The sequence below is a fragment of the Dunckerocampus dactyliophorus genome, chromosome 14 (genome assembly GCF_027744805.1).
Source record: "Dunckerocampus dactyliophorus isolate RoL2022-P2 chromosome 14, RoL_Ddac_1.1, whole genome shotgun sequence".
Lineage (NCBI taxonomy): Eukaryota > Metazoa > Chordata > Actinopteri > Syngnathiformes > Syngnathidae > Dunckerocampus > Dunckerocampus dactyliophorus.
The window spans coordinates 14959418-14982283 of NC_072832.1; the positions used below are offsets into that span (position 1 = coordinate 14959418).

The 22866-nt window shown below is 39.1% G+C and overlaps 1 protein-coding gene across 24 annotated transcripts in view; it reads left to right on the plus strand.

Moving 5' to 3' along the window:
• The window catches only part of dst (dystonin), a 127553-nt gene that overhangs the window by 4320 nt on the left and 100367 nt on the right, over positions 1 to 22866 (plus strand). For 22 of the 24 annotated variants that reach the window (XM_054799098.1, XM_054799085.1, XM_054799075.1 and 19 more), the window contains exons 5-6: positions 178 to 369; positions 5300 to 5513. In XM_054799098.1, the coding sequence (XP_054655073.1) occupies positions 178 to 369; positions 5300 to 5513 (406 nt within the window). Of the gene's footprint in view, positions 1 to 177; positions 370 to 4878; positions 5096 to 5299; positions 5514 to 7206; positions 7442 to 22866 lie in introns of those variants that run through there. The other 2 variants (XM_054799094.1, XM_054799096.1) reach the window with 2 other exon arrangements.

The window sequence follows — 22866 nt, forward strand, 5'->3', positions numbered from 1 at the left end:
TGTGGACCTCATTGTTATGAATTAACAAAATGAAAAACCAAAAGCTTGCGTTAACCACATACCATTGTGGGTATGTGGTTGTCATGTCATCTTCCGTTGTTCACCTATATGTCAACAAAACACACCATTCCTAAACTAGCCTAAATGTGATTGTAATTGTTTGCTCGTGTTTCGCAGTGTTTCAGACACAGTCCACGTCACGCCAAAAGGAGCACACAGCATGCTCGAGTGACGGAGGAAAAGTCCAATCTGGTTGAGGTCCCCGGGAGTGAGCCGGATTCCTCATCGTCTCTAAGAAAGCGCAAAGTGAAGAAGAGGGTCCTCCCGGAGTTTTACCAGTCTGTGCAAGTCACCCCTACACGCAAACCTGTAGGTACTCCATTTAACTCTGTGATGTCAAAAAAGTGAGGATTTCAGCAACCATTTTTATTACAGTGTATCTTCTCAAGGAACAATACCATAGACATGAAACGTGGCTATACTTTAGAATAGTCACTGTACAGCTTGTATAGCCGTGTAGATTTACTATGCACTGAAAATGACTCAACACACAGCAACTGTTGTCTAAGTAGTTGGCAATACAAGCAAGTGCCAAGATAACTGTGTCTTGCCAAAAGTCAAGCATGGTGTCAGTAGTGTAATGGTCTGGGGCTTCATGATCTGGGGGGAAACATGAATTCCAATACGTACTGTGACGCAGAGTATGATCTATACTATATTCCCCCACATCCTATACTATACTATACTATACTATTTCCCCCCCTTGGGAAACTGGGCCGCATTGCAATTTTCAGCTCGAACAGTGGAAGAGGATTCCAGTAACAACCTGTATAGCTCTGAAGAATTCAAAGCTAGATAACAATGGTGCTCACACTAAATATTAACACTTTGGACACAATTTGAATATATCCACCAAGAAGCAGCTATTTAGACAAAAATGGATGCATCAGTGAATTTGCATCGTAAATATATTGTTACAACTACTCACAACACACAACTAGCTGAACCTACAAGCTGAACTTAATAGTGCTGATTACCAATCAGCCACATAGCATCAACAAAGGAAAGGAAAGTTGCTGCTTATGGTGCACAGCAGTAAACAGGACATACAAAATAAGAGCATAAAACAGGAAGTGATAGTGAAAACCAAGGAAAATACAAAACCTGTCACGTGGATTGTGACATATATACTGCTGTAAAAGTTGTACACTGACTACTCTTAGGTTGTATCCACGTCTCATTTCTATAATATTGTCCCTGAAGGAGCCTTGCTGAAATGTTGGAGGGTGTACTCACCTCTATGAGATACTGTATATCACACAGAGTACTAAGTGTCCCACAGACATTCCCTTCTTGTAAGTAATGTCTACAGTTGGTGCGACTGACATGACGTGGCGCTTATGTTTGGCCCGATTACAGCGTGGGAAATGATCTCATTGATCTCCGCGGCACTGAGGCAACATCCTCTCCATTAGTCAGGCTGCAATAATGTTGATAGCAGACCGACAGTATAAAATGTATCAAACTGAGCAGAGCCATTTGTTATAATCAGTAAAGTTGAATAGACTACTACAGATGGACAACTGCAGACATTACACTGTTCAAGTTCATCCCTAAGGTGTTTGATGGGGTTTTAGGTCAGGGCTCTCAGTTGTTCCATTCTATGACTTTACGGCTTTTATGGACATTATCTTGCTGTTGAGTCAGATGGGTCTATTCATTAATTGATTAAGAGGTGTATCTCAGTCCTTTCTTCCCTGCAGTGCTTTAAGTCGTTGTGATAGCTTGTTTGTTGTGCAGGTGAATAAACAGGAGGGTTTTTACGGTCATTGCTAATGCAGATGCATTTCGCCAAAAGGCAAACACAACGGCGATAAATAAATATCAAAAATGCCTAAAAATTTTATGTGGTGAGTGATCCTGAATTGTAGCGGAGCAGCATAAAAGTACAACCACTTAAATTTTTCTATTTATAGTCAGTTTTATTTATTTATGCATACAGCACAGAAATGCATAGATAAAAACATGGCTTCAAATTGTGACGGCACACAAATCCTCTAAGAGTGCTTTCAAATGTTACTTTTCAAAACGACTGGGTAAGAGAATGGTGGATGCAACATACAGTATGATTAAAAAAGTGTGGGCTTTTATTACAGAACTATGAATGGTGGACAGTACATCTTGTAAGACAGAGGATAAGCCTTGAATTAAAAAACCATGGGCTGGGCTCTAATCTGTTAGCTATTCTTATCCCTCTATCCCCAGATTGCTTCTTACATAAAACGGAGTATTGCTAAGGCTGACTCAGGATATACAGTTTTCCCCATGGCATCACAAGCTTATATTTTACCCAGATGTGGCCATGTATCCTTCAGTGAAAGGAATTTGGAACACGCAGAAAAAGATGATGACTGATGTGCTGACATGTCACATTTTATTGTGATGAAACGTGGTGGAAAGATGAAGCTGTTTCTATTATTAACAGTTTCTGACTGACCTAGGAACAGTTTCCTGCAGTTGATGGCTTAAATTAGAAGTCTTTGATTCTTCAAACTTGCATTTTCTGTTCCATATCCTATTCAAGCCTTAAACTAACTAGGCGATGCTTTCTGATGCTCCTTTTACAGAATCACAATCTTTTTTCTGTATCCGAGTTCTGTTTTTCTGTGTTTTAGCTCTTTAAACCTTTCCTCCTTGTACCAGATTATGTCAACACTTTTAACCTGTGTTTTCGTGTCTGTTTAGTTGCTCAAAGTCAGGTGTGTTGTGGTGCAGCGACTCTCTCAAATTGTTCTCTCCTAAAGAATAGCACATTGCATTAATTAAACACCATAATCATGTTTTTTTAAGTGCAATTGTAGAGGTTTTCCTAAATACATTCAAGTGCACATTACAACATGAAATTATGGTCTTCTTTTACATGTAAGAACTATACTGGCCAAATCTAATGTGCTACAATACAAGAGCTGCGTCCAAAAGTCTCCATGATAACACAACATGCATGGTTGTAGACCACCACAAAAAAATAATGCTCAATTCAGATACTTCTTCCCTGAGTTCCATGGACTTTCTCATTGATCTGAGTATTGGTTAAGCTGATGCTGTCAAACTAATTATACTGAAAGAAACTATCAGCTGCAGTCAATCATTATCACTAAGTCAATAGGGGTCGGCCTTGTCAAAATAAAAGGCATTCTGGAACTTCTAGCACCACTTATTAAAAGATTTAAGTGAATGTATGTACACTGTACATTTACACTTGAAATTACCCCTATTTGTTTTGAATGTTTATAACCTTGTGGTAGTTTGCAGCAACTCTGTCAGATTTTTCTCTCCTAAAGAATAGCACATTCATTACACACCATGTTTTAATTTGCATTTGTATTCCTGCATTCAATTGCACATTTTTGGGTTATTTTGCAATTATGGTCTTCTTTCACATATGCTGGTTTTGACAGGCCTACTCTAATGTGGTATGACACAAGAGCTGTGTCCTAAAGTCTGCAAGATAACACAACATGCATGGTTGCAGACCACCACAATGTATCCCCTGTATATTATCTGGAAAAATAATTTTCACTGTAGATACTTTGTCACTGAGTTTCATGGCCTCCTGTTGATCTGAGTATTGGTTGAGCTGATGCTGGAAAACTAATTATCCTAAGAGAAACTACCAGTTGCAGCCAGTCATTATTACTTAATAAGGTTTGGTCTTGTCAAAATAAAAGATATTCTACACTTATTAAAAGATTTAGGTGAATGTATATGCAATTCAACTTTAAGTTATTCAACTTCCATTGTAAATTGGATTAAAAAAAAGGTTTGTACTAATTTGCAACAAACCAACAGAACAAACACTATTTATTAAATGTCCATCTATCGAAAGTTTGTACATTTTGAATATAAATGTGATTCAAAAGGGGGTTGGAATAATTTCAAGCACAACTGGATTAAATAAGCTTTGCTTCTTCCTACTCCTTTTGGACATGTGGAACTGTGAAATGATTCATGAGATGTATTCCACTGTAACCTGCATGCATGTTCAAATAAAATGAAACCAAACCAAACTGTACGTACAGTACATTTATTTAAATCTTTTAAAAAGTGGTGCTGAATGTCTTAACTTGACTAGGCCAAGCCCTTCTCGTTCGTGATCGTGATTGACTGTAGCTGATAGAATCTCTCTTTTTTTTTTGTAATTTTGTAAAAACCTGCATCTCAGCTTTCTGTCGTACGTGACAAAGCTTAGCCTATTATTAGTGTCAAATATTCACTCTTTTGCACTTTTTCTGTTGTTTTTCTTTTTGTTTAATTTTATTTTTAAAATATTCCAGTACAAAAATGAGCTGCCGGACAAAATGACCCCTGGGTCGCACTTTGGACACCACTGATGTATTTTGTATAATCATTCCACCCTACAAAAAGAATGGTTCAGGTGAATAATAAAGGACCCAAAATTACTATGACTTTTAATGCCATCATGAGTGTATGCTGTAACAGCTACACAGCAACCAAAATATAAGAGACACCTCTCAGTATGATGCAGCCACAATATTGTTTTTGTTGATAAAACTCTTGTATTGGATCTTATTAAAATGTGCTGCTGCATTAGGTGTATGTACCTATTAAAGTGTCCCGTGTGTGCATAGGCTATGCTTTGAAACTGCATCCAAATTCCCCCACCTTATGTTGTATAAGATCAGCGGGAGCCCTCTGGTGCGCTATTCCTCCCAGCTTGTGTTGTGTTTGTAGCCTGCCAGCACCTTTGTGGGTCGCTGTTGGCTGCTAGTTCTTGTTTGGCTTGCTGCGCGTGTGACGCTGGGGAACACATGCACAAGCCCAGCCCTGCTTGCCTGCTTCGACACTACACAGCACACCATCATCACCATCACTGCCATCCCCTCTGCTCCTTCTGGAGATCTGACATCACCCTCGCATCTTCCGCTAAATGAGCCAAAAGCGACCCGCCCTGGAGCATCCCTACAAAGGGTGTGGCATTGCGCGGACGCACGGGATGTGGGATTAAACGGTGGAAGCTAATAACGCCCAAATAGGATTGTGTTTTTTGTGTTTTCTTCCAATGATGTATAGCGTGGTAAGTCTTAATGATGACCTGGCGGGGGAGCTAGACTGTTGACTTCATATTACTGACATTTTTCTTTTGTTGTGATGCTCACACCTAAACGCACTTTATGGCGAGACTGTATAGACATTTCTGCTCGTTTTGCCTTTGCCCGTTAAATTTCTTGTTAAGTGATGAGGAGGTTTATTTTACCACTGTTATTTTCTATTGTCTCAGAGCTCAGGTTCGGGGAACCCTTCCCTCCACTGCTCCATGTCTTCCTCCGTGGATTTATCCGAAGATGAAGATTACGCCGTCAAATCTGGGTCGGCATCACCGGCACCCGGCGACACTCTGCCATGGAACCTGCCCAGACATGAGAGGTCCAAGAGGAAAATCCAGGGAGGATCTGTGCTGGATCCAGCGGAGAGAGCTGTGCTCAGAATCGCAGGTGAGAGACACTTGGGTGGTCTTATTATTGGGGTGCAAGGAAGCAGAGCAGACTCCTCACTTACAGTATATGGCTTTATTCTGTCATCTCGATAGCCTTTGTGGATGACACACCCTGAACTGTGCCATGCGGGATGCTATTTTATGTGTCTGTCAATTGTGACAAAAGTATTGGTACACCTGGCTATAACACCTTCAGGAAGAAAAATCCATCCATCTTCTATGCTGCAACCAACAACCATACCGATGGACAATTTAGAGTTGCCAATTAACCTAACATGCATGTTTTTGGAAAGTGGGAGGAACCCACAGTACCCGAAGAAAACCCACGCAACATGCAAACACCACAAAACGGAGATTGGAACCCAGATCTTTCCGATCTCCTGACTGTGTGGCCAACATGCTAACCACTAGGCCACCGTGCGGCCCCAGGTAGAAACAAACTGAGTTAATTTAACTGTAACAATTCTTGCAAAGTTGTCACTGGTGTTAGACTGGTGATGGTCTGTTGGCTTACAATCACTGTTGTACGTCATCACAAAGGGTTTTCCTGGGTTTCAAATCATGGTTCTCAGGTTTTTCCATTCCAAACTCATCTATACATGCATCTTTCCCAAAACTATTGAAAGCATGTGTGGTTAAGATGAAAAAATATCAACATTTAGGAGACTTTAAGGGGTCTATCCCACACTCTGAACTGATTGACTGTCAATCCAGCTATATGTGATCAACGTTAGAATCAAAGAATATTTTTTCCACCGAGGGCCAAGTACTAAAAAAATCAAAAGATGCAAGGGGCCACTTAGATAAAAGCCCTTTATATGTTTTTTTTTAATTTTGTTGAAAGGCGAAAAACGTTTTATATATGTAAAGACTGTTATGTCTTAAATATGTTAAACTGTTAGTTATTGGGATCAACATAAATTTTATTATGTGCCAATGGCCAATAAAGAACCAGCTGCAGGCCTTAAATGGCCCCCGTCCCATACTTTGGACACCACTGACCTACAGGAAGAAAGTATGGAGTAAATTTGCACTACAACAGCAACATTTAGTGTGAAAAATGGGGAATTCAGATGAATTTTTTTTAAACCTGCACCATCTCTGTTATAGTTAATCCCAAAAGTGTTAGATGGGGTTGAGGTCAGGGGTCTGGGAAAGTTTTCCCACACCAAACTCATCCATAACCATGCCGTTATGGGCATTTTCCCAAACTGTTTTCACAAAGTTGGACACATAGACTTGTCAAAATGTCTTAATAAGACACATAATCAAGATTAAGGAGTGAGTGATTAGATTATTGAGTCAAATCTATCTAGCTAATATGCATAATGTGTTATCATTAAGACGTCTGGTGAAGTGCATGTTTGAAGCCACCTCATTGACAGTGCGCCTACCGGATGTTGCAAAAAATGAATGCGTCATTGCACTGAGAGTTAGACTGGTTTTAATCCATTATTTACTGACGTGTATTGCCTTGGATTTGTTGGCTCGTGTGATTGTTGGGCTACATCTGTTGTGTTTTACAAAAATGTATCACGCGTTTTTATAGTACGAAACGATCCTTATCTGACAGGGGAGCCGCGACATTTTTTACAGTGCAGCTCTTCCTATCACTCCAGTCAAGTCCGGGCAGGAAGTAGGTCCTATTGGACGGCGTGCAGACAAGGGAGGGATGTAGGGCGTTTCCTTCGGTGCAACAACAGCGCCGATCACTCTTGAGTATCCACCACACACACAAACACACGCATACACACACACACACATACACACACACATTATGCACACACATACATGCCGTGTGGCTGTCTACCGCTTCTGCTGGTGAGTGTCCAGTGTGGGGAGACCGTGTTATGGCGCAGGGATATGTGCTCTCGGACGAACAGGAATACCTCCAGGCTTATGAGGACGTTTTGGAAAAATACAAAGGTAAGGACAGCTGAATTGGTTGTGGGGAATGTTTAAAAATGTTCTCTGATTACTGCTTGACAGTGCAATAAATGTCAGCATAACCCACCCACCCAGTTAGTCAGTCAGTCAGTCAGCCAGACACCCCCTATAACCTTTTCGGTGGCTGGTCTTATACTGTCTTTATCGTTGCTGTGGAAGAGTGGACATATTTCATGTGTGCCATTATGTATTGAGGCTGAATTTGAGCTTCTGATGTATTCATTTGTAATGTTGGTCATATGATTGGAGTTCAGATGTTGCATTGTCATAGTCATTGTGGATTAAGCAGTTGATACACAGTTTATTGTCACTAAGGGCCTCAGAGTAAATTATTACAAGCCATTATAGTGGTCAACTGGCATACATTTTTATTGTATTAAATTCATGTCTGATTGGGATGAGTCAAATTCTTAATATTGCAATATATTTCATCATTACCTCTCAAGATACACAGACATCAGTAAATATAGTTTTACATTTTTTAAGCTACTTGTAACTAAGAACGTGATGTTTTTTTACTTGTTTTAAAAACAAAAAAGAAGAGCTGGACGTATCAGCTTTTCACTGGACTGGAAAGTGTTTATGACAGCATTTATGAGGTGCTTTGCCAGATGTCTTTGTCCCTTAAAAGCCTTTTTTACATAAGCCTTTTTTACATAATTAAAAATAGCAAAATTCCACATCCTGGAATCTTCATTCATGTGGCCCTCTGTGGAGAAACTTTGGACACTCCTGGCCTAAACTAACAACCTCCAGCGAACTAGCTTGTGTTTTTGACAAAATTCCACATTAATAATTTGAATTACAAATGTACGCGACCATGTATGTTTAAAGTCCTAATGCTGCAGTGCTAATTATGTGTCATGAAATTACAAATTTAAGCCTTACAGCTGTCCCTCATGACATGGCTGTTCGAATTTTGCTTCTTCAGTCTATTACATTTTTTCAAAAATACATTAATTAATAAATCATCCTGTTTTGTGGTTGAATGCAGCCTATTATAATTCAAAAGATGTGTAGATTTTTTGCCCAAATTAAGCATTTTCAAGCATAAAAATGGCTATCCATCCATCTTCTATGCCGGTCATGGGTATGCAGGAGCCTATCCCTATCCCTTTGGGTGAGAGGCGGGGTACACCCTGGACTGGTCGCCAGCCAATCACAGTGCAATTAGAGTCGCCAATTAACATGCATGTTTTTGGAATGTGGGAGGAAACCGGAGTACCCGGAGAAAACCCACGCACTCACAGGGAGAACTCCACACAGAGACGCCCAACGGCGATTCGAACCCAGATCTTCCCCATCTCCTGACTGTGTGTCCAACATGCTAACCACTAGGACACCGTGCGGCCCCTAAAAATGGCTAAATTAATGTAAATACAAATATAAGGCATTCAGAAGTAATAGTAGTGGTCATTCAGTAGTAATAGCAGTGGTCACCAGATGTCAGTAATGTTATTGTAATGTTTGGTGAGGCACACAAGCACCAGCCATCATTGCCAGAACAACAGGCTTATATTGCAGGTTTGAATGATCTCCCAACAGACACAATAATTATAACATAATAATAACATGGACTGTTGTTGCAGCCGTAGTCAACTCCAAGATAAAACTCAACTCTAAACCCCCGATGTCACTTACTGTCCGCCACACATTGGGAACACATTCATTGCAACACACAAGAGCACAAGTCTTATTTATGTCTTAAATGGCTCATTTTTTCTTATTATGTCTATTATATTGGGTAATAAAAGTGTAAAGGTGACTATAGGGGTGTTATTTCATGTCTAGAGGCCTCTAATAATGTTAAAAAACGAATTTAGAAGGTCATAAACAGGTTTTGAATGCTCTAACTACAAAAATATCCCATTTGTAAATAAGGAATCCTACTTTTGCGGAAATCCACTGATCACGGTTGGGTCTGGAACCACTTAACCGTGATAAACAAGGGATTACTCTATGAGTAACACAACCAACGTTTTAAAGCGCCTGCAGAGGTATATTATGCTTCTGGCTCAAACTGACCACTCATGATACTTCAAATGTAGCTACTGCCAGCTTGTGAAGTTAATAAAAAAATACATCAGGAGGTGGCCTACAACCATAGCTCTTAAGGCCAATGTTTTCAGACCCCGGCGGTTATTTGCAGACCATCTACCCAGCCACTGTTTATTATTAATTATTCTCATTTGTTCAGTATGTATACTTTATGTTTTTCCTTTTCTAGATGTTTCAATTTATTGATAATTGCTGTATCATGGTAGCATCATTGGCAACACATACGTGTAACCGTATCACAGCAAGTTTATTCTCTGGTTCACATTCCTAATGTGTGATGTGTGTTGTGGTTTCTATTATATGGTGATATTATGGCACTGCATTTGTAATTTTCATTCCAGAGAGGAACCACATTTGTAATTTGTGTCTTGGTTGAAAAAGGTGGTAGCATTACTGTGTCATCCATATGATGGCAGTCTGTTGTCAAGAAGCCTTTTTGGATGAAACAGGGAAATGTTGTCAACAAAAAGGCGTTGGCTTCCATTCAGCCTTTATAGATGTGATTTAGTAGATCTTCCTTTCAGCCACTGCATGATCCTTAAGTGAGACAGAGACAATGACAAAGCACGATGAGGCGTTTCCTCCTCCTTAGAGATGCTCCTTTTGTAGTCGTCATGGTGTGTCGTGCGGCGCTGTGAATGCGGCTGATATGAGCAAATCACATGTGAGCGGTTATTGAGACAAAATCATGCACATGAGTTGTCAGGCCAGGCTGAAGGGTGTGGAGATCCCATGGAGCTAAATTCAAACTGACAGCAGGGCTTTTAACTCTTGTGGCTCCTCCAAGCCAAGTAAAACAAAAAGGGAATAGATAGGATACAATGTGCACTTATGAGCTGTTACATGCATAAACTACCAGGGTCAGTCAGCTGTGGAATGAAACACTCCAGTGAGATCACATGATTTAACATCATCAGGCAGAACTATGACAGACAACAAGCAAGACTTCTTCTCTTTAAGTACCCAAGTTTGTGCTTGATAAACATTGTTTTTTGCATGACAGATTAACTTTATCAAGAAGGGTAAGACTGGTTTTGCTGTACATTTTTCATCATTCTGTCATTTTATAGAAAGTGTTGTACAGACTTACAATTATTCATGCTTAATCATGTGAGTTTAAGTGAGTTTTCAGGTGGTTGGCGAACTATTACTTGTAGAAAAGCCTTTTCTAAATCTTGGCACTTTAAGAATAGATAATCTAGTAGATTATATGGTGAAGCAAAAGGATGACAGGCTTTAGAAACTTAAGAATGCTTCTAACCTTCTTATCGGGAAAAATGAATACATTCTTCAACACTTCTATCACAACGATTATATGTAAACAAATCTTAACAGGTTGATATGGATATTATGCGTATACAAATGCAGATCACAACATTAGGTACACTTGCACAATCTAATGAGATCCAATGCATGCAATGCAGACATATTAAAATGATGCCTTTTCAAAGACAAAAAGTCTGGTTTTGATAAGGTGACAGCAATTTATAAATATGTCTAATATTGCACAGAGAATGTTTCTCATATTTTGTCCCTTTCTTTTAGCTAAATAATGTAATGCAAATATTACAAGCATCTTCCAGTATGATGCCGTGAAGTTCTACACCACTACAACCACAATAATGAACGTATTGTTGAATTAAGTACCTCGCTCACAGACGTAGCTCTGGTATTAGATCTCATCAATCTAATGTTTTGGCTTGTGTTAATCAAAAACGAATTAACTTTACCTAAATGTTGAACAGCACAAGTAGTCTTAAAAATAGTTCAAATGTTGACAAATGTTACAAAATACAATTTCCATACAAAGCGTGTTTGTGTTTTGGTTTTATTTATTGCTGTTGTGAATGTTGAGTCCATGCCTCAAGCTTGTTTCCATGTGATGAAATAATAATAAAAAGAACATATTTCCATAGCAAAATCATCAACAGTAACACAAGCATAAAGACCAGCCAACAGCCACAGGGCTTGCACAGTGATTTCTTTGTTTTATCAAATTATACAGTACCGTCATTGTTGCCACCCGTTTAATACACACCTGATTCAAATGTTAAGACCACTTGAAAAACTGCAACAATTTACATTTGACACTGTTGGATCTTAAGGAGGTTCTAAGTAGAGCTTAAAATGCAAAAAGAAGAAATGAGCGTTAGACAAAGCATTTTTTGAGTAAGCAATTTATTGCTTCAACAACCATTAAACTGAAATAGGATGTTCATCAGCTGGTAGTTCAACACCCTTGATTTGAAGCTCTACTTACTCAAGATGTAAAACGGTAATTTTTGCAATTTAAGAGTGTATAAAACTGCATATTTAGATACATTAGCTTCACTAATTAATGCATGTACCATCGCTGTAGTGAGTGTGGGGGTGGTATTTCAGATTTATGATTGACCACTTCAGCATTGAACAACAAGTATAATACCATACACAGTCTGAACATTGTAGTTGTCAGCATAACAGAACTTACATGGAGCCAGGCATGTAATTGTTAGTGCTCGCCTGCAAGAATGCCGCTTTAATTAGGTATTAGAGGTAATAACACACTTAACAGAGGAACTGCTCTGGGTTAGACTGCAAATTCAGTGGAAGGCTTTACAAACGACTATACTCTTGAGGAATGAGATAAAGGCAGCGGTTCTTAGGTACGTACGAGTGTGAATAGCACTGGGCTGAGTTTTCTAGCAAAGCCTGTTTGGTGGGCTGCTCAAACTCTGAAACAGTCCTAAATTAGAAAACTTTGGTCTGCTTACTTACAGAAATTAGTAAAATCTGTAAATGTTTGTGTTTTTGTCAGTTTTTTGTCGATCAATGTATTAAATGTTTTAATTTTAATAACCACTGTTAATATTGAGATGTACAAACAATAAAACACTTAATGCATAACAGAATCCGTCTCACTTTTGCCATGCATCTGTGTTGATTGTCCATAATATATGCCTATACCCACCCCGCCAACTCGACCCTCAACAAAGATGCATGATGGAATTTTGAATGCACAGAGATACCTTGACAAGATCCTGACGCCCATTGTTGTGCCATTCATCCACAACCATCACCCCATGTTGCACCATAATAGTGCACTGCCCCATGTTGTACAATTCTATACACCTGGAAGCTAAGAACATCCCAGTTCTTGCATGGCCAGCATACTCACCGGACATGTCATCCATTGAGCATGTTTGGGATGTTCTGGATTGGCGTATAGTAATCCCTCGTTTATAGCGGATAATTGTTTCCAGACCTGGCCGTGAAAAGTGATTTTCCTTGAATCTGATTTATAAATGAGATATTTATGTAGTTAGAGCATCGAAAACCTGTTTACGACCTTCTCAATATGTTTTTTTAACACTATTAGAGCCCTCTAGGCATGAAACAACATCCGTATAGTCACCTTTTCACTCATATTACCCAATATGGTAGACATAATAAGAAACAAAAATAAGCCATTTAACACATAAGTAAGACTTGTGTGTGTTGCTGTAAATGTGTTCCGGTGCGAGGGGAGCTGAGTGGTGGGTGGACAGGAAGTGACGTCGGGGGTTCAGAGTTGAGTTTTAGCTTGGCATGGGTTACGGCTGTAACAGTAGCCCATTTTAGGGATTATTATTGCTGTTAATTGTGCCTAATAATTCAAACTGGCGGGCAAGTCTGGTACTGGTGTGTCTCACCAAACATTACAGTAAAATTACTGACACCTATTGACCAGTGTAGAATACTACATGTCAAAGCGTGAACTGGTGAGGGATTACTGTATACTTTATTTCAGGCAAATGATGGTCACACCAGATACTGACCAGTTTTTGACCCCCTTTGACCCCTCAGTACAGTTAACCTCCACATTTTGGAGTGGCCTTTTATTGTGGCCAACCTAAGGCATTCCTGTAAAGCGAGGGTCTCAAACTCAATTTCACTGGGTGCTGGTGGAGGTAGAGTCTGGGTGAGGCTGGGCCGCATCAAGGATTGGGAGTACGGATGGGAATCTCAGGGTGCCTCACGATATCATACAATTCAATACAATACATCCATGTGATAACACCACTGTTAGTTGTTAGTTGTTGTTGCTGTTAGTTATGTAAGTAACACTGAGCTTGCCCGGATGTTGCGGCTGCAGTTACACGACTCTTTGATGTCCAGTCGCGGGCCGCATTATATGATTTGGTGGGCCACAAAGGGCCCGCGGGCTGCGAGTTTGAGACCCCTGCTGTAAAGTGTATTATGAGAGGTTGTGTGAGAAAAATCTCAGAAAAAAGTATTTCTTTAAAGCTTTATGAATGCAAGACAATATCTTGTCACACAGCACATCCAGGAGAGAGAGAGCATTGTGGGTACTATTTTATTTTTTTTTGCACTGTCCCTTCTTTTGCCCATCCTCCTGGGCGTTGCCTATGAACGGCCCCGCCTATCAGCTCTTGCGCCATGTCAACATCCCCACTCATCACATTCAAACGGCCCAGTCAGTGGCCCAACCAACCACCCACCCACCACAGCCCGTCAGCCTTTCTCCATGGAGACTGACTGCTATTGTACAAAAGACACTTTGTTTTTATGGGTGCAGCGTACAAGTTCCAGAGACTTGTTCATGTGTCAAGTCGATAGCGATGCTGGTGACACGCCTTTTGACTGAGCAATGACATTTGAAAACGCTTTGTGAGTGCTCTCTTATGCTGAACAGATTAACATCCCAGACCTGTAAAAGCATTCAGTTAGTGCGTCAGGGCTTCCCAAAACAGAGCACTGACCCTCTAAGGTCATCTTATTCACAATTTATATTATGCATACTAAGAATAATACATTTAAATATATTTGCTGTAGTTTTTTTTCCAATAAATAATGCAATGTTCACAATTAATCAGCCAAATCAATGTGTTTCATGTAGGATGAGTTCATTTTTAAAGAGCATCACGATATAAAAGCCCTGCCTACTTAAAATCCTTTTATATGGTCCTTCCCACTTTCACTTCTGAAGTATTGAATACCAGTTCATAGTTCATTTAATTACAGTGGCGCCTGTGAGTTCGAACATAATGTAAATTGTTCATATCCCAAAAATCTTAGGAAATAATGAAAATTAGAATAATCAGTCAAACAAAACCTTTATTAGTAAGTGACATGTTAACAGTGTATAAAGTGTAAAAATAAGTTAACCACTGCATAGTAAATTAAAGTAAAATAAAGCAAAATTAATCACCCTTTGATGTGCGGAATGAGGACAGGTGATTGTTGAAGGTTAGTCAATTTCATGCATCCTGCTTTTAAACATTTTTAATGGCAAAAACGTAAAAGATGTGTACTCACACACAATTGTATTGTTACTTGCCATATTGTACTCGGCAGCCAGGTTAAAGCGGTATGTACTGATTTATCACATTGCAAGACATTCATCTTCTATGGTTATCGTCACACTTTTTCCTTACAAAAATCCATACAAAAAGCAAAACATTATTGAGTTGATGGTTTAGATAAGATGGGATTTCAAAGTTAATTTACATGGGGGCAGCGGGAGGTAGAGTTTGGGTGAAGTTGAGCGCCATCAAGTATTCGGAAGTAATTTGAAACCATTGCTTGTGATGTTTACTGATATGCTGATATGTTGTCTCACAGGCTATTGCGCAACATTTTAGGGTGTAGTTTTTCTGAAAAATTTGGTTAAACTTTCATTTGAGAGTGCAATACAGGACACGATGTATTGATCATCGTTATCTATGAATGGACTATGTGATTCACAACAACAGAGCTCTTATAGTTTATAAATCTCAAATTATTGTAGTGTGTTTGTATGTAATGTATTACTCGAATTTTATTAATACAAATGATCAATACATTTTAATGCTGCTGCTCTTCAATTGTGAATTCCTCCTTTAATGCAGTGACATTCAGCTTTTTGTATCTCTGACCTTGAAACACAGTGAGTCCGTATGTTGTATTTATTTGCTGCCATGGTGACAAGGAGGCGAGCAGCAGGACCGGACCTCATTCCTCTGTTCAGCTCCTCTCGCATGACATCATCTATTCCGTCTCTGACTCACACGCCGTAGCCATTCCTCTTCCTCTCCAGCAAACCTCACCCTCCTGCTCCCTCGAGAGTGGTACATGCCGACAATTTCATTTGGAATGGCAACAGGAAACACATTTGTTCGCAGTGATTGTAATGTTGTTTATAAATTCAGTTCAGGCTAACAAATGTCATTTATACATTTTTATTTTTAATGGAAAGAGGTCCTTGAATTAGAAGCAGCCTGACATATTTTTGGGTGTATCTCCGTGAATGTGATGAAATAACATTAATTATTTTTGAAAGTATGGCAAAAAATGTTCCTCCCAATGTATAGTGTTTCATGACAAACAATAGCATTCTCATGCCATACTGTTTTTGTGACAAAGCAGTGTTTTCATCACAACATGTTGCTTTTTCATGTCAAAATATAATGTTTTCATTCCAGAATAAAGCGTTACGTGACAAAATATACAATTTTCATAACCTCAATAGTGTTTTTATGACAGAATTATGGTTTCACAACAAAATGTAGGTTTTTCATGTCAAAAACTGTTATCAAGTCAAAATAGTGTTTTCATTACAGCTCATTGTGTCTCATGCCTAAATGTAGCGTTTTTGTAACAAACTATAGTTTTCATGCCAAAATGTAGCATTGTCATGTCAAAATATAGGTTTGTAGACAAAATGTAGCATTTTCATAACAAGCAGTTATTGGTGAGACAAAATGAGTTTTATGACAAAAATGAGCTTTTTTCATGCCAAAATATGAAACATAGAATTTCATGACAAACAAAATTGAATCGCAAAATAGATCTTCATGCTAAAATGTGACCTTTTCATGACAAAATGCAGTGTTAAATGGCAAAATATAGCAATTCCATGACAAATTATGTGCTGTGACAATATCATTTTCTTGATTTTTAGTTACGAAATATCATGTTTTTAGAAGTGCGCCATGTTTAGAGAGGATGTTGTGACAGTACTTGCGGTGCTTCCCTGCAGGGGGTTGACACGTGCACAGAGCTCACGCAGAAGGCATTGATGATCATGTTCCTGGGAAAGAGTGTATTTTGAACATCGAGTCATTTTGTTTGAAACTTTTTGTGCCTTTTGTTACTAAATTTCTATTGCATTTAACTGGACCTTGGTGGCATTTGACACAAATGTCACAAAAGTAAAAAAAGTGGAAACCTTATCAGTCTCACAGTAGGGACATTCTCAGTGGTGAAAGCATGAGAAGCAACTCAGTATCTTATTCAAGGTTACTGTGTCAAGCTATGCTAATGTCAGCGTAGGTTGCTCTTACCTTCTGTCTTTACTTGTTTCTAATAATCTGCTTGTAGTCTGGATAGAGACTGTACTGGCTGGAAAGGCTGCTTAGAAGACTCGGAACCTGTTTCAGTATGTGTCCTGTTATTGTCACGTATCTTAGACGCTGCCTTGCCCTATGGAGACAGCCGACTGGTGTTGTCACTCTGCAACAATGACAAAAATGTGTCATTGCTCGTATATGTAGGTCTCAATGAAATCCGTTTAATTTTTTTTCCAAATTCTGTTTGATTTTTTTCTTAAATCCCATCTTTGACATTTTAATTTTTTTTTTAATTCAGTTTTTGACTTTTTACAGTTATTTTATCACCACAGATTGTGTGTTTTTTTTGTGTCAGTGAATAAAATAACTGTAAAATAAATGAAAAAAAATCCTTACATTTATTGATGCAAATCATCATTGGGCAATTTTGCCCAGTATTTCAGAAACGGATGTAGCTTCGCTAACTTTTCAAAAATTTCATTGCTACAAAATCCTCAAAAAACGATCATATCTGTGCTTGTGTTTAAAGAAGACGTAGTTGCAGATGTAATTGGAACAGCTTTATTATTGTAAGCTATTTTATTATTGTTGTTATTGTACCCTTATTTTATTACCACTATTAGACAGGATTTGTGCTGCACTCATTTTGAAGTGTGGTTGTGTGTTAAAAATGTGTTTTGACTGTTGCTAATTGGGATAGCGAGCTGGGTGCCTCTTGCAGCCGTGGCTGTTGTCTTGAGTTGACACACAACTTGCACGAAGTCAGCGACCATCCTAAAACGCTTGGTTACATTAACAAGCACTAAAGCACAACTCATACAGCCTGAGTGGCGTACACACAGCCGCACTAGCATGCTCCACTAAACTAAGCTAACCCAGCTAGCTTATACTGGCTATTGCTATACGTGAGCTCACGCTCACGCTCGGTGACAAGTAAGCGTTTCAACGTTTTTTCACCGACTTAGCCTATGTTTCTGGTTGCCGCCTCGACGTGTTTAGTCCAGGAGGGCGCTGGCTAGTGTTTGCGAGGACATGCCGCCACGAATGAGCGGTCCGCTGGGGAAATATTTCCCCATACGTTCCCTCTGCTCACGGTTACAGCATTTCATTCACGCTGTCAATTTCCGTAAGAGTCCGTATTTAACAGTAGATCCCGTTTATATTGGCCAATTCTGAGATTCCGTCTGTGATTCCGTTAACGCAGAAATTATAGGACCCTATAAACAGGGGTGTGAAAAAGTGTTCGCCCCCTTCTTGCATTTTGTGTTCTGTTGTGTTGTTATTGACTAATATTGAAATTTGTTTGATGATCTGAAAAATTAAAGTGTGACAAACAAGCAAAAAAAGAAAAAGAAATCAGGAAGGGGGCAAACACTTTTTCACACCATTGTATGTTTACCACTTGAACGGACGTCATGATGACAACATGCCTGTTTAATTGCAGGGAAGGAGGAAGAGCTGGCTCATCATACTTCAGTAGGACAGTGTTGTATTTAGCAATATGTTCTTCAGATCTCCTAAATCTTTGGTAGAAAATGTTTATGTTTTGTGTTGTAAATGGAGGCTGCAAGTCTGGATCTCTACAAGATTTGTTTCCTTTTTCAATCCGGGAAAGAGCAAGTAGAAGCTGTTTGGTAAAGGGCAGACGTGGAAAAACTGATGTAAAATTGAAAGCAGTTCAGGAATGTTTAGCGAGTCACTGGTGGAGAGGTTAGCTGACTTTACACTTTGTGCCTGCTCCCTTCCATGATCGGTCATGAGGATTACGCAGGCTGAATTTTGATTGCGAGGAGGACTTTTTGACTTTGCCCCCACTCAGGATTGTTATTTTAGGCTCTCTGATGTAACAAGATGCCATACAGTGTCCGCAAACTGACCACCAACCCTGACAAAAAACAATTACTTTCTGTGCTTGTAAGAAAATAATTCTTTAGATGCACTTCTTTAGATGACACCTGCGTCATCTAAAGAAGGGGTCTCCGAACATTTTCCGCCGAGGGCCACATACTGAAAAATGAAGGATGCAAGGGGCACTTTGATATTTTGTAAACCCACACTTAGATATGCTAAGATCAGCAACAGGTCAGCAACCCAAAGCTCTTCAGCCTCCTTGTTGGCGACTAACACGTTGAGCTGTGTGATTTTTTTTTTTTTTTTTTTTAACACCGAAGTGGAGGAAAAGAGTTTGAAATATCCCACTCACCACAGGTCAGTCAATGCATCTACACTGCATTCTGACTGCTGATTGGATGAGCAAGATGGGGGGAGGGGCAGTGTCTGCAGTGACGTGTTTTGTTTTTTTTTTGCGTTTTTTCCCCCCATTTTTGCAGTTTGTTTTTTTTCCAAATATCGCAACTTTCTTCTTAAAGGGGTAGTAAAAAAAGGGATTGTATGACATCCGCTTCAGCAGTGGACTATATCAACAGTGTCTTTGTTTTGTCTGTTTCTCATAATATTATGACTTAAAAAAAATATATATTTCTTTAAATATAAAATGGCATTGCTAACATAACATTACTGACACCTAGTGACCAGTGTGGAATACTACATGTCATTCACAGCGTCTTTGAATGTGTCTTCTGAATGCCATTTGTATTTTAGTTCTAGTAGCTTTTTTTCATGCTTGAAAATGCTTAATTTAGGCCCAAAAAAAACCCTGTAAAATTTGTTTCAATATGCATATTTTTTTTGGTAGTAACATTTAGACGTATTCAGCCACGAAACAGAATGAATTATTTATTAATATACTTAAAAAAAAATGTGATAGAGTGAACCTGCAAAATTTGAAGTGCGAAGTGGCGAAGGCAACTAGAATGTCTCATAGAAGACCTCCAACAAGGTTCTTCTGTGCTCTCGACCAAGTTCTGGAGCCCCAGCTGCAGCTGCAAACAATTGTAAATAAAATAAATTCACTATATCTGATGTCGTCTGCGGGTGGTAGGAGATGTAATGATGTGTGGAAATTTATGCATCCAACAACACTGCAGCTCTGCTTAGCTTTTGGCCCGGTGCAGATCTTTGGCCAGAGAGCTGTCGAGTCCCATTTAACAAAAGTGGACAAAAAATACGAAGTTAGCTTTAGTTAGCCGGCTACTTCCTTGTTCAGAAAGGCTATCTATCCATCCATCCATCCATTTTCTATGCCGCTTATAGTCGTGTTGGGATGCGTGGTTCCATTAATGACATAAAGGAAATTAGAAATCAGTTTTGTATAATTTGTGGAGTCTACCATGTACTCCTATTATATCAACTGTGAAATAGATAATTAAAACGACAAATATAGTGGTGGTAGACTTTTGCTCCGTACTGTATATTCATTAGTATTGGGCATTGTCTTATAACATCTCGTAAACTGTCTTTTCAGAAGAAAGGCATATTACATACGCCATAAAGTGACCCCAAGAATGCCTCTCAATTACAAAGATTTCAATCCACATCAGAGTCATCATGCAGGCCACATGAATGGAAATGAAACGTCCCAGCAAAGATTATGTGGCGTGTGTGTCTTTGCAGGGGCAGCGTGGTTTAGGGTTGTAGTTATTTATAGCAATGCACATGTGCTTTGCTGAGGTCCACAAATAAGTGTCTCTACCAGGCACTCTTACAGCTGCATGTTTGAGCACTATGTGGTGGACTCGTTAACGCCGGGGACCACCGGGTGTAGATGGGAACAAGGCAGACCCACTCCATTCATGTGACTTTCACAGTACACGACAGTGTAAAGACAACAGCTCCTGTCAGTGTTCACGTCATACTGTATGTATAACGGAAGTCTCCATTATAACAGTTTGCAGACTACGGTCATGGTTTGTGTTAGACTTTTCGGTCAAAGATCAACCCATAAAGGTCAGAGGTCATGTGCAACTCTGGTGGACATTTACCACCAAACTATGACATTTATTGCTGACTTAAAGGATAGTCTGAGTCATTCAAGTTCGTACTTTCTTCCTCTTTAGATCCTGAAGAGGGCACCATAATATAAAACTCTCTTATACAGTATCTGTATGCATTTATGCCTGTGTGATTTGTTAAAAAAATATTCATTGCTAGCCTTCTCGGATAGTAGGATGACACTATGTTTTCTGGAAGACCCTCTTAGCCACTCTATCAATATTATTGATTTATTCATGAGGTAATTACAGTCTTTGGGAAGAGGTGTGCCAAGTGGTGTCATCCTATTGTAGAGTCACACTGCAGCAATTGAGTCATACATTTAATGTGAAGACAAATTTTACTTTACTTTGTTTACCTGGATGCTTGACCTTGGATGCCTGAGATGGTAGTTGGTGCATTACTTCCTTCATTTGTTTAAATCACACGGTCACATCAACCCGCAATCCTGAGAAGCTGTTTCTGTCAGCTTTGTTTTTAAATTAACTAAATGTTAGAATTTAAATTTAGTGATTAGCTCCATTTGAAATTAAACTAGTGACTATTATGGTTATTCATCAATCTTGAAAGAGCTAAAACACTCCTTAAATTAAAGCAAATTGTTGTGTCAGTCAAGATATCCACGAATCACAATGAGAGCAGCAATAATCAATAGCAGCTTGTTATGCTGCATAAGAAATATTTAGTTGAATGTTTTTTGTGGTAATTAACGATAGACATTTTTACAATGCATATACCAAAGCGTATACAAACAATAATAATACAAAAAAGCCCAATACTAAACATTTTGTTTTGTCATAAGCATGGATGAAATATTTTTTATATTTATATTTTTTATTTCTTCATTTGATCATCTTGAAAAACTTGAAAACTTGTAATATTTAGATGTATTTTTTTTAAAAAGGATATTTTTCTTAAATGTTCGGCAGCTGTTTGATGGCTTTGCTTCAGTGTTCACCATCATCTTAAATTTACCATCATAGCACCTCCGCTTTTGTTTGATAACTTGTTAACAATCTTTGAGACACTTTTTCAGTGGGTCTCTGTGTCCCGGCTGTAACTCTGCAGCTCTCTGGTGTGTGTGACCAGAAGAAAAGCTGTGACTCATTGTTTGGTGCTACCTGTTGGTTTGCAAGCATAAATCTCCAAACTCCGAATATAAGATGACCCATCTTTGTTAAACTTTATTCTAGGGGAAAAATATTGTCTTATATGGAAATGGTCGTGTGCAATAGAATGGCTTATTCAATAGATAACTCACTTTGAGTGCATCACTCATCACTGAGGGACTTTCCCTGAGAGGTATTTATTGTTTTCTTGGATGTGTTTAAAGTTGTTTCTGCTCATGGGAACACGTTTGTGAGCTTTGGCATTTGTACAATGGAGATGATTATTAGCACATCTTTGTTGATGAAGGTGTGTTTGATAAGATGTCTCTCATCAAGTGAACCAATCATGCTGCGTTATTCCGTCAGTGTCTTGTGCCTTCCCGCCTCCCTTAGTTGGATGGAGCCACCCTGGAATATCAGAACTTTCCTTCTGAGCAAAAGCACTAATTTCTTTTGCGGGTTTAAGTGCTGCTGGTGGATAAACAGTGAATCACTGCTCAATATAGTGAGTCGCCATGGAAAAGCTGACAGGACTCAGTCGGGATGCAGGGGCTGGTAGGCAGGAAGGTGAGCAGAGAAGAGCGAGGCTGCTTCCTCAGTCTCTCATCCACTTTGCATCCTTCTCTGTGAGGAAGAGAGCTCCCCTCGATGGCTCTCTGGAGATGGTGGAGAGGATGAAATATCTGCTTGAAACGGAGAGGGAGCACAGGGCTCGTCTGGTAACTCTAATGTGTTGCATGGGTCAGTATTATTCTTAAAAGTGAAGCTATGTGGTTGCTACAACTTCTTTTTTCAATTTACTTTTGTAGTTGAGGATTACAAATAGGTTTTCTGTAAAACTGGACTTGATGTTTCTCCTTATGCTCTTGAGTAATCGTCAGTAGGTGTGTTCTTTTTGGCGCTCAGAGGTTGTGATTGCAACCATGATTCCAAAATGTGGTTATTGGCCTGAATTGTGTCAGATCCCACACAATGATGCGTAATGATGTAAGACTCCATTTAATTTATTTAATTTTTTTCATTCAACCCCTTTGTG